This window comes from Schistocerca americana, chromosome 4 (genome assembly GCF_021461395.2).
Source record: "Schistocerca americana isolate TAMUIC-IGC-003095 chromosome 4, iqSchAmer2.1, whole genome shotgun sequence".
NCBI lineage: Eukaryota > Metazoa > Arthropoda > Insecta > Orthoptera > Acrididae > Schistocerca > Schistocerca americana.
In genome coordinates, this window is record NC_060122.1 from 434,127,063 (window position 1) to 434,139,200 (window position 12,138).

The 12,138-nt window shown below is 40.6% G+C and overlaps 1 protein-coding gene across 3 annotated transcripts in view; it reads right to left on the reverse strand.

Annotated features, from left to right (window-relative positions):
• Positions 1 to 12,138, reverse strand: part of LOC124612463 (mediator of RNA polymerase II transcription subunit 15) — a 153,259-nt gene that overhangs the window by 136,454 nt on the left and 4,667 nt on the right. For all 3 annotated transcript variants that reach the window (XM_047140691.1, XM_047140690.1, XM_047140692.1), the window contains exon 2: positions 2,243 to 2,330. In XM_047140691.1, the coding sequence (XP_046996647.1) occupies positions 2,243 to 2,330 (88 nt within the window). The remainder of the gene's footprint in view (positions 1 to 2,242; positions 2,331 to 12,138) is intronic.

The following is a 12,138-nucleotide window of genomic DNA, read 5'->3' on the forward strand; positions in this document are numbered from 1 at the left end:
GACTATAAGACACACCTTACTTTTTAAGCAGTTTTTTAAAAATAACAATTTTACCATTTTTATTATTAGATTGCAAAGCCACACTAAAAAAAGTTTGATAAAACCATTTTTAAATTCCTGAAAACATCTAGTTTTGGCCGTTTTGCATTCAATACTCTATTTGCACATTTAGTGTTCCTATTTCTATCAGTTATTCTAAATCATCGATTTAGGACTTCAGGGAAGACACAGATAACCAGAATCTGAATGGTCAGATGAGGAACTGGATTCTGCACCTCCCAAATGCACGTCCAGTGTCTCGACAACTGGACCATCTGGCTCAATAAAGCCAAGAGATTTGCACAAAAAAACACTTTCCTCATTAGTACCATTATTGTACTCTAATCATCATCTGGGTATCTGAAATAAAATTTGGATAGAATGGACTGTATGGATACTGGCAGGCTGGAGCTTCCATAAACATATATGGGTTGCATGTATTTTCCGACTACAAATATATTTCTGTTAGACGCTGTCACAAATTAGTATTGTACAATTTTTCTACAATCAAAAATGTTTCTTGGGAATGTATGTCACATAGGCCTGACTTCCTAGTAGCCAAATGATCAACACCTGTACAGAGTGGCTAAGAAGTTTTCTAGTTGCAGGTGCACTGACCGTTTGCCACAAAGCCATGAGACCATCCTTCACTTGTTAGGTAATGTGCTTACTGACTGATTAAAAAAAAAAGTGTAAGATACAATGCATCCATGCCAGTATTATGCCCATTTATCCACAGAAACACACAATTATTTAAAACCTGAAAATATTTTTAAAAATTGTCACCTTGCACCCTTTTTTACTTGTGAAATCATATTCAAACTCACTGCACATAGAACTGCCATATCGATTCTTTAAATACTCCAGTGCATGTTCTGAATCGGTTGGGTTACACTTTTAGAGTTATTTTATGCCTTTTGCCTTTTAAGTAACTCATAGATAAAAATCAAATACAGACAAGTCCATCAAACAAAGCACCCGCCTGTCTTTTCTTATAGTACATTCTTCTGTAACAGCTTCATGAATGTTAGATACTATTTAACAAGACATTTGGTATGTAGCTGTAACTGAAGGAGCCACAGACTGTGGGCTATGGATCCTATGGCTGCCAACTCCTCTTCTGCTCCTATGTGTCATGGCAGCTAAAAGCAGTGAAAGAGATAAAGAAGAAATTTGTTTCTGGAAGAAGCTGTACTGTTGTTCCTTTAACTGAGAGTAGAAGTTCTTGTTCTGGAGCTAAACATACGTGTTGTCAGAAGTTGCAAAGAATACTGGAACAATAATTTGATTACCAGGCACTATGCCAACTCAGATTTTTTTATCACATTGGGGATTTTGATGCACAACAAAGGTTTCCAGTGGAAGAAATCCAAAAAAGTGAAACCAAGCTTAACTACTCAATCATAAAGTGCAGTGTCAGGCTAAATTCACTGTCCACAACATTTTTAAGTAACCACTTGCACTACCTGTCCCTCTTTTCTTTAGCCGTAATTTTCTGCAATTGTGGAAAGTGGGAATCGAGCAGGATAAAGGGAAAGGGAAAGTAAGTGACGAATTCAAGGAGACATACCAAAAGTGTATAAAGTCGAGAACAATAATATACACAAAAAGAGGTGGGAGGATGTGGCAGTTTCTTCTATTCCACACTGATGATCACATACCACTACTAATGCATTTGCTTTCATCCATCCACTGATCATATTTTTTATTCATTTACCATTTTTTATGTAACTTTCCCACAGCCTTATGTTCTTCAATCATTTTTCATTGCTGTAGGCATTTCCTTCCTAACAATAAGCATGTACTTAATTGCTCACATTCTAATTCACATACAAATGATTTTCATGTCCTATTTCCCTTTATTAGCATGCAAGCCTCTTCCAATAATTTCACCTTCCATAATCTTTTAACTTACCACTCCAATTAGTTACACTTCTGCTCAAGTAATGACACAGTAACTCACAGTAAGGTCATTATTTCACTGAATCAATTCCAAAGAAATATCAGTAGAAGAATTTCGTAGGGCATGGCACATCTTTAACTTGCTAAAAATTTGTGAGCCATATTTTATAAGGAAAAACTTCAATCTTCACATGAAGGAGTTAGTGATCATACAGCAATAATTACTTATAACATTACTTGTAGTCTTTCAATTGCAACCATCGACGAGACAATGCTGTAACTCTACTTACATACTGCTTACCTTTGTTTTTGCTTTCTGAAAGACATGGTTCTCCATTTCAACACTGTTCTTCGCTGTTGGCATACCAGATCTCTGAATTGCTTCATCTCTGTAACACAGAAGAGTCACCGTCATAGACAAGATCATAGGACAACTGTTTAAAAGATGTGAAGCAGAATAGCTGCAGTGCTTGGGAAGGACAAGAGGCCACTGAATCATAGAACATGGCATAGAACAAATGGAAACAAGAAACACTAGCCGTACAGATTCCATCAACAAGCTTTAACAATGCAAAACAAGTTAAGGTGTTCATGAGATTGAAAACGTCATAGAAACTTAAGCTGTAAACGGTATTAATTAACCATCACTACAATGCTTTGTGATGTTCACGCTTATGTCACCTAAATATAACTGATACAATTAGTAAGGAAGTTCCTACTCTGAAAGCTGCTGCCTCCTCAGTTTTATTATATTATTTGAAGGTCTTTATGGTGTAACAGTGTAAGTCAGATTCTGACAAAAATATGTTAACTACTATGTCCTTAGTGGAAACTTCAGTCTTTTGGATTCCACATAATGTATGTCTTTGTATGCACACTAGCATCACAGATGGCACCATAAGTTCTACTGTGAAATGAGTTATATGATACATGTTATGGCAAAGTGAAGTAAGTCTGACTAGCTCCAGTTTTGTATTATAACATTGTCTAAACTTTTTTCAGGTAAGTTTTGTATGATAACATTGTCTCCGTCATTTTCAGATAAGTTTTATTTTATAATATTGTTATACAAACCATTAACTTAATTATCTGGCAGTTGTTACTGGTTTCTGTCTTGAGCTTCCACTCATGTTAATCTGAATAATTCAGATAAGCTTACAGAAATCATGAACAAAGAGGGAGAAATTTCAGATCTTGCTTCAGAATATCATCCATCTCAAAGTGAGTCTAATGAGAAACAGAAGATGGAAGACAGCAGATAAAACTACGAGGTGCATTCAAGTTCTAAGGCCTCCGATTTTTTTTCTCTGGACTGGAAAGAGATGGAAACATGCGCATTGTTTTAAAATGAAGCCGCGTTCATTGTCAATACGTCCCAGAGATGGCAGCACCTTACGGCAGATGGAATTTCACCGCCAGCGGCGAGAATGAGAACTGTTTTAAATACTTAAAATGGCGACGTTTTCCTTACTTGAACAGCGTGCAATCATTAGTTTTCTGCATTTGTGTGGTGTGAAACCAATTGAAATACATCGACAGTTGAAGGAGACAAGTGGTGATGGAGTTATGGATGTGTCAAAAGTGTGTTCGTGGGTGCGACAGTTTAATGAAGGCAGAACATCGTGTGACAACAAACCGAAACAACCTCGGGCTCGCACAAGCCGGTCTGACGACACGATCGAGAAAATGGAGAGAATTGTTTTGGGGGATTGCCAAATGACTGTTGAACAGATCGCCTCCAGAGTTGGCATTTCTGTGGGTTCTGTGCACACAATCCTGCATGATGACCTGAAAATGCGAAAAGTGTCATCCAGGTGGGTGCCACGAATGCTGACGGACGACCACATGGCTGCCCGTGTGGCATGTTGCCAAGCATTGTTGACGCGCAACGACAGCATGAATGGGACTTTCTTTTCGTCGGTTGTGACAATGGATGAGACGTGGATGCCATTTTTCAATCCAGAAACAAAGCGCCAGTCAGCTCTATGGAAGCACACAGATTCACCGCCACCAAAAAAATTTCGGGTAACCGCCAGTGCTGAAAAAATGATAGTGTCCATGTTCTGGGACAGCGAGGGCATAGTCCTTACTCATTGCGTTCCAACTGGCACTACGGTAACAGGTAAATCATACGAAAATGTTTTGAAGAACAAATTCCTTCCTGCACTGCAACAAAAACGTCCGGGAAGGGCTGCGCGTGTGCTGTTTCACCAAGACAACGCACCCACACATCGAGCTAACATTACGCAACAGTTTCTTCGTGATAACAACTTTGAAGTGATTCCTCATGCTCCCTACTCACCTGACCTGGCTTCTAGTGACTTTTGGCTTTTTCCAACAATGAAAGACACTCTCCGTGGCTGCACATTCACCAGCCGTGCTGCTATTGCCTCAGCCAGTTTCCAGTGGTCAAAACAGACTCCTAAAGAAGCCTTCGCCGCTGCCATGGAATCATGGCGTCAGCGTTGTGAAAAATGTGTACGTCTGCAGGGCGATTATGTCGAGAAGTAACGCCAGTTTCATCGATTTCGGGTGAGTAGTTGATTAGAAAAAAAATCTGAGGCCTTAGAACTTGAATGCACCTCGTAAAAAGGAATCAAGGTGACGCATACAGTACCCAAAAAGGTAAAACAGCTCCTGCCAAAATATTTTGAGATGTTGATTGCCATTGTAGACTACAACATACTTCAAAAATAACTTAAGAAGATAAGGAAAAGAATTTTTGATAGTTATTGGAAAATGGGATCTTTTTAACTATCAAAATCTCTACCTATGTGGACTAATAACATCAGAATCTCCTGCAGCAAGAAGACCACGAACAAGATGTGAACCTCAACCTCCAAAGGCTTGTATTAACAAATACTACTTACATGTTCAGAATTATTCAGTTAAAGTCTGTAAACTATTTTCTGCAAACTTTTTGAACTTTCAATAGCAGAATGACTTCATGTACACAAGAAGCAAAGAAAGAAGAGGAGCCTGATGGTGATTTAAGAAGTCCTCATAAACCTTCCAATAAAGCTCCAGAAGGTACATTTAGTCATATTCACTTCTAGATTAAAATTTTTTCATGTCATCAGTCATATTATTCTCGAACAGAAAACCATAATAGGTGTTACTCGAGTCCTGAATTGAAAATTTGAGTTGTGTCCAATTTATATAAAGAAAAATATGTTGAAGGTAACATTTAATCAATGGCAGAGGCTTTGTATCGAAATATTTCCAACCACGATTTCAATCTAAGATGAAATACAGGCACAACATGTGGCATTTACCAGATGCAGATATTGGTCGCTAAAGATGAAAACAAAAAATAATTACAAGTGCAACAAAAATTACATGTAAGGAGGGCCAAATTTGCATGAAATCCAATGAAAGTGCATCAGAAATTACCAAAATCTAACCCTCAATATGTTTTCATTTTTAAATTTGATTTGAAAAGTGCCCTGGGATTTCCAGAGTTAACGTTAGTGCCACATTACATATACAATTTATACTGTTATAATCTTGGCTTTCATAACCTATTGACTCCTCTTCCATGTTTGTATGAAAGGGGCAAAATTACAGCTCCAAGAGTATTGCAGGAAGTTTCATCACACATAGTGAAATACATAAAAGAAGTAGCTAGTAACAGTAAACTCAAAATAATGTACATTAATGGCTTAACTGGACGAAATAGAAATTTTAAAATGGCACTTTCCCGTTCCAAACTTGTGACAGATCCACTACTTCAAGTTGATGTTCTTGATCATATTTTTACTACAAGTAGCACTTGTATATGCCAAACAATGCTCATTTCTTCTGGGTAAAAGGAAGAACAATCTACACACCATCAGGCTGGTGTGAAAACACAGTGGTACAGATGACGCGAGAAGGATATGTATTAAGATAGTGTTGCAGAAGACAGTAGTTAACTGCAAAATTAATGAATTTATGTGTACAGTATCCTTACTACAAATTTTGTGGTTGCAGTATAGAAGATCTGAACCTACAAAGATGCATTACAAGACAATTTTTAATGCTGATATAGCGTCTTTCACATTGGACATATGAAAAGGAAATAGGGAACCCCAGTCCACCTCATCAGTACAAAACAGGAACCACTATATGATGAAATATGACCAATTAGTAATTTGAATAAAAAGGAATTGTTACACTTGTTACCATGCATCCCTCCGATTCACCATCTGTTTTTTTATTCTATGAAAGAAACTTTGGAGGGAAAACCTGACAGATTTATTTTTATGTTAATTCAAACTGAAATGCATGTAATGTATGGACAATTACGATTATAATGTTAATATTACTGCATTTGATTGTGCTCAAGTATTGTTAAATTCAAAGCGATATTCGCAGAATTTATAATAATTATGGATATAATATTAATATTATTACACTTACTTTATCCTCTAGTATTAATGGTATCCTTTATTAAACTGATTCTCCTTCTGCATACTTCCATTAGGCTTTCCTGATTTTTCTGTACAATATTTCACAAAAGTTCAATTTCCCAAAATAAGCAAAATGGAGTTAAACCATTACGTCATAAACCGCTTCATACAACTGATGTTTATCTACTAGATAAGTAGCTTAATATTTACTCTATCACAATGGTATCTTTCAAAGAAGATATTTCTATGTCTACAAATACATACAGCTTATTAACAAACACTGCTACATGTCACAGAATTCTGATATTCAGTTAATTGTTAGAAAGAATGGCTAATGAGGTATTTTTTTTAATTTTCTTGTGAACTGATAGGGATTCCAAATTTCTTGCTTTAGTTCTAAGTTAAGGCAGATGCTTACTGAACATCTTTCCACCAGGGTACATTTAACTCCCTTCTGAATCCTGGACATGAGGGCAATGTCTACATGAAAATAACCATTGTGTTTTGTTTTGTGACTATGTATGTCGCAGTCCAGTTGGAACAGATTTTCAGTATCAGCAACAAAAATCATTAAGGAGTAAATGTACGAATTCCAACATCCTTAAAAAGATTTAGCTACAAGATGAACAGGGATTTTACATGTTGTACTTCATTCAATGTACGGCCATTAACATCTACTTCTGATGCTAAAGGTCTTCAGCTACCATTTCAGCTGTGTCTACTAGGATTGACTTGGGGACTTTGATTAATATGCTTGTGTCATCAGCAAATGTGACAGTTACTGAACCGCCCTTTAAAATCACTAGGAGCTCATAAATATCGACCGGAAACAAGAATCTGCCCAGTACCAACCCATATGGCACTCCACATGTTATGTTACCCCATTTTGAAGTCATTTTCATGATGGAGATACTGTCTGTTAATGAGGTCTTAAGCTCTCTGTCATGGAAGTTAAGATTTCATACAGGCAAGGGTGATGCCACTAATTCCACAACACATTAGTTTGCCAAGCAGAATTGTGCGATTCACACATTCGGAGGTTTTGGCAAGGCTATAGAACACCCCAGAGGATAACTTTCTTGATTATCTCTGTCAGCATTTCATTTGTAAGATCTTGTATAGCTCTCTGTGTGGAGAATCCATTGAGAAAGCCAGACCAAAGCATTTAACATGTCCTGGTTGATTGGTTGGCTTAAAAGAGGGGGAGGGGGGGGGGGGGGAGGCACCAAACTGCTACGTCAAGAAGACAAATGAGACTTACAACACAAAACAAAAGAAAGGAAAGGAAAGGAAAAACCACAAGAACAACGGAAGGGTAACAAACTCTTAAATGGACAAAAGGGGACAATAAAACCACAGAGACCCAAGAAACAGGGAGAAGAGATTAAAACAAGAAAGCAGGTTACCATGGCTGGCTGACCATAATAAAAAGAAGCCAGCAACACATTAAAACCTCCAACCTGAAAGCTCTCAGGTGGAGGACACATAGGGAGAAAGGACATGTGCTAAAACTTAGATCAAATGGAGAACCACAGAATCCCTGCGAGAGGCCCGAATGGAGGACTTCCACACATTTGTAGTCTCCTTAATGTCACGCAGTTTGTTGTGCATACTGAGATTATGCCATTCCATCTCTCAAAGCTGAAAAAACTTGCAGTGTAATAATGATTGCAGGTCAGTTATGAGAATGCTGATCTCCAGAAGTGGTTTCTGTGTAGCCTGTTTCACAAGCCTGTTGGCAAGTTCATTTCCTGGGATTCTGACATGGCCAGGGGTCCACACAAACACCACACAATGACCAGACCGTTCCAGGGCACACAGGGACTCCTGGATGGTCGCTACCAAAGAATGATAGGGGTAGCACTGGTCGATAGCTTGTAGGCTGCTCAAGGAGTCAGTACACAAATGACTTGGCAGGGCATGAGAAGTTGTGCTCAAGAGCAGGAGATATGGCCGCCAGCTCTGCAGTGAAAACACTGCAGCCATTGGGCAAGGAGAGCTGTTCAATATGTCTTCCATGAACATACGCAAAGCCAACGTGACCATCTGCCACCAAGCCATTGGTGTAAACCACTTCATGGCCCGGTATGTGTCGAGAATCTAGAGGAAGAGACAGCGGAGAGCCACAGGGTTAACGGAGCCCTTAGCGCCACGTGAAAGATCAGAGCAAAGCTTCAGCCTACGTTTATACCATGGAGGTATACGTGAATGGACCTCAAGGAGAGGTGGTAAAGGGAAGCACTCTGGTTCAGAGAGAAGGGACCAGACTCAAACCGCAATCGTGAGCCCTGACCTGGACCACCAATGCAGGAGATGAACTGCCGTGGGTGGGAAAAGGAGACAGTAATTTGGATGCGCAGGTGAACTATGAATGTGTGCAACGTAACTGGCAAGCAGTTGTGCACATCGAATCTGCAATGGAGGGACTCCAGCCTCCAACAGGACACTTGGCACTGGACTCGTTCCAAAAGCTCCCGTTGCTAGGCGAACACTGAGGGCACCACTGAACCACAAACCAGACTCCCACGGTCAAGGTGGGATTGAACAAGGGCTCTGGAGAGCTGCAGAAACGTCGAGCATGGTGTTGCTCAGGCAGCAGAAGGCATTGAGGTGCTGCCAGCTCTTGCACTGAAGCTGAAAAAGGTCAGGTAACCAAGTCAATCGGGCATCGAAAACCAGTCCTAAGAATCGATGTCTCCACTACAGTGAATGGATCGTCATTAAGGTAAAGTTCTGGTTCCAGATGAATGGTATGATGCCGACAGAAGTGCTTGACCCACGACTTTGCAGCTGAAAACTGGAAGCTGTGAGCTAGAGCCCATGGCTGCGACTAGTGAATGGCTCCCTGTAAGCACCGCTCAGCAACACCAGTACTGGAGGAGAAATATAAAATGCGGAAGTCATCTGCATACAGAGAAGGTGAGACCGACGGCCCTACAGCTACTGCCAGACCGTTAATAGCCACTAAAAATAGAGGCACACGCAATACGAAGTCCTGCAGAACGCCATTCTCCTGATTACGGAGGGACTTATGTAAGGCATCAACATGCCACGAAAAGTACGGAGCAACAGGAAGTTTTGGATGAAAATCAAGAGCAAGCCCTGGAGACCCCACTCATACAATGTGGTATGGATATGATATCACCAGGTCGTGTCTTATGCTTTACGTACGTCAAAAAAGACAGCAACCAGGTGTTGGTACCTGCAAAAGGCTATTCGGATGGCAGACTCAAGGGACACAAGATTATCAGTGGTAGAGCGATCCAGGTGGAAGCTGCCCTGACACGGAGCCAGTAGGCCATGTGACTCCAGTACCCAACCCAATTTCCAACACAGCATATGTTCTAGCAGCTGACAAAGAATGTTGGTGAGGCTGATAGATATCCACATCAAGTGGGTTCTTACCGGGTTTGAGCACCAGAATGATGGTGTTCTCCCACCATTGCGATGGAAAGATGCCATCGCACCATACCCGGTTTAAGATGACAAGTAGATGTCGCTTATAGTCCGACGAGAGACGTTTGATCATCTGACTGTGGATCCAATCCAGCCAAGGAGCTGTGTCGGGGCAATGTGCAAGGGCAGTGAGGAGCTTCCACTCAGTAATTGGGGCTTTACAAGGTTCACTGTGGAGTGTAGTGAACAAGAGGACTTTCCTTTCCATCTGCCATTGGAGGGTGCGAAAAGCTGTTCAGGAGGGGGAGGGAGGGAGGGGGGGGGGGGAGTAATCCTCCAACGCAGAGGCTCAAGTATAGTGCACAGCAAATTGCTCGGCAATCATGTTTGCATCAGTACATAACATGCCATTCGTGTTAACACCAAGGATATCTGTTGGGGTCTGGTATGCAAAAAGATGTCTGATCTTCGTCCAGACTAGGGAAGGTGACGTATGGCATCCAATGGTCGACACGTACCTCTCCCAACACTGTTTCCGTCGCTTTATAGCTGGCAAACACGGGCATGGAGCCACTTAAAGGCTATTAGGTGCTCTAGGGAAGGGTGCAGCTTATGTTGCTGTAGAGCTCACCGAAGCTCTTTAATTGCCTCAACGCCTTCCAGCGACCACCAAGGGACTGTCTTTTGTCGGGGGCACCCTAAAGAACAGGGGATCGCGTTTTCCGCTGCAGAAACGACCGTTGTAGTGACCTGCTCAACCACAACACTGATGGCACCACGTGCGGGAGATTCAACAGTGGCAGCAGAGGTGAAGGTTACCCAGTCTGCCTTGTTTAAAGCCCATCTGGGTACACATCCATAGACATGACGCCAGAGTAGTGACAGGAAGATGGGGAAATGGTCACTGTCTCACAGGTCGTCATGAGCTCTCCAATGGATATATGGGAGAAGGCAAGGACTGGAGACCGAGAGATCAATGGCTGAATATGTGCCATGTGCCACACACAAATGTGTGGGGGCACCTGTATTTAAGAGGCAGAGGTCAAGGTGGGACAGTAAATTTTCGACATCTCTACCTCGTCCAATAAACAAAGTGCCACCCCACAAGGGGTTATGGGTGTTAAAATCTCCCAAAAGTAGGGAAGGTTTAGGGAGTTGATCAATCAGTGCAGCCAATATGTTCAGGGGTACTGCACCATCTGGAGGGAGATATACATTGCAGACAGTTATTTCCTGTGTCGTCTGCATCCTGACGGCCACAGCTTCAAGCGGGGTTTGAAGGGGCACAGGTTCACTACATACCGAGTTCAGGACATAGACGCAAACTTCATTTACGTGTCTTTCAAGCTATTTCTCCATAGTTCCACTCTCCAACAGCGCGCAGGAAAAATGAGCACTTAAATCTTTCTGTGTGAGCTTTGATTTATCTTATTTTATCATGATGATCATTTCTCACTATGTAGGTGGGAGCCAACATAATATTTTTATATTCGGAGGAGAAAGTTAGCGACTGAAATTTCATGAGAAGATTCTGCCGCAGCAAAAAGAATTTTTGTTTTAATGATTGCCACCACAATTCACGCATCATGTCAGTTGCACTCTCTCCCGTTTCATGATAATACTAAACAAGCTCCCCTTCTTTGAAATTTTTTGACGTCCTCCGACACTCCTATCTTACGCAGATCCTACACCACACAGCAATGGTGTATGTAGTCTCTTTAGTTGATCTCTTGTATTTTATAAGTGTTCTACAAATAAATCTCAGTCTTTGGTCTGCTTTACCCACAATGTTGTCCATGTGAACATCCCAACTGAAGTTATTTGTAATTGTGATCCCTAATTATTCAGTTGAATTTACAGACTTTAGATTTGTGTGGTTTATCGTGTAACCAAAATTTAGCAGATTTCGTTTAGTATTTATGGGGACAACTTTACACTTTTCGTTATTTAGAGTCAATTGCCACTTTTTGCATCATATAGGTATCTTTTTGAATTCACTTTGCAGTTGATTTTGATCATGTGATGACTTTACAAGATGGTAAATGACAGCATAACCCTGCAAAAAAGCTAAGAGGGCTGCTCAGATTATTCAGTTGAATTTACAGACTTTAGATTTGTGTGGTTTATCGTGTAACCAAAATTTAGCAGATTTCGTTTAGTATTTATGGGGACAACTTTACACTTTTCGTTATTTAGAGTCAATTGCCACTTTTTGCATCATATAGGTATCTTTTTGAATTCACTTTGCAGTTGATTTTGATCATGTGATGACTTTACAAGATGGTAAATGACAGCATAACCCTGCAAAAAAGCTAAGAGGGCTGCTCAGATTGTCCCCTACGTATTTATGTAGATCAGGAACAGCAGAGGGCCTATAACACTTCCTTGGGGACCACCAAATATTACTTCC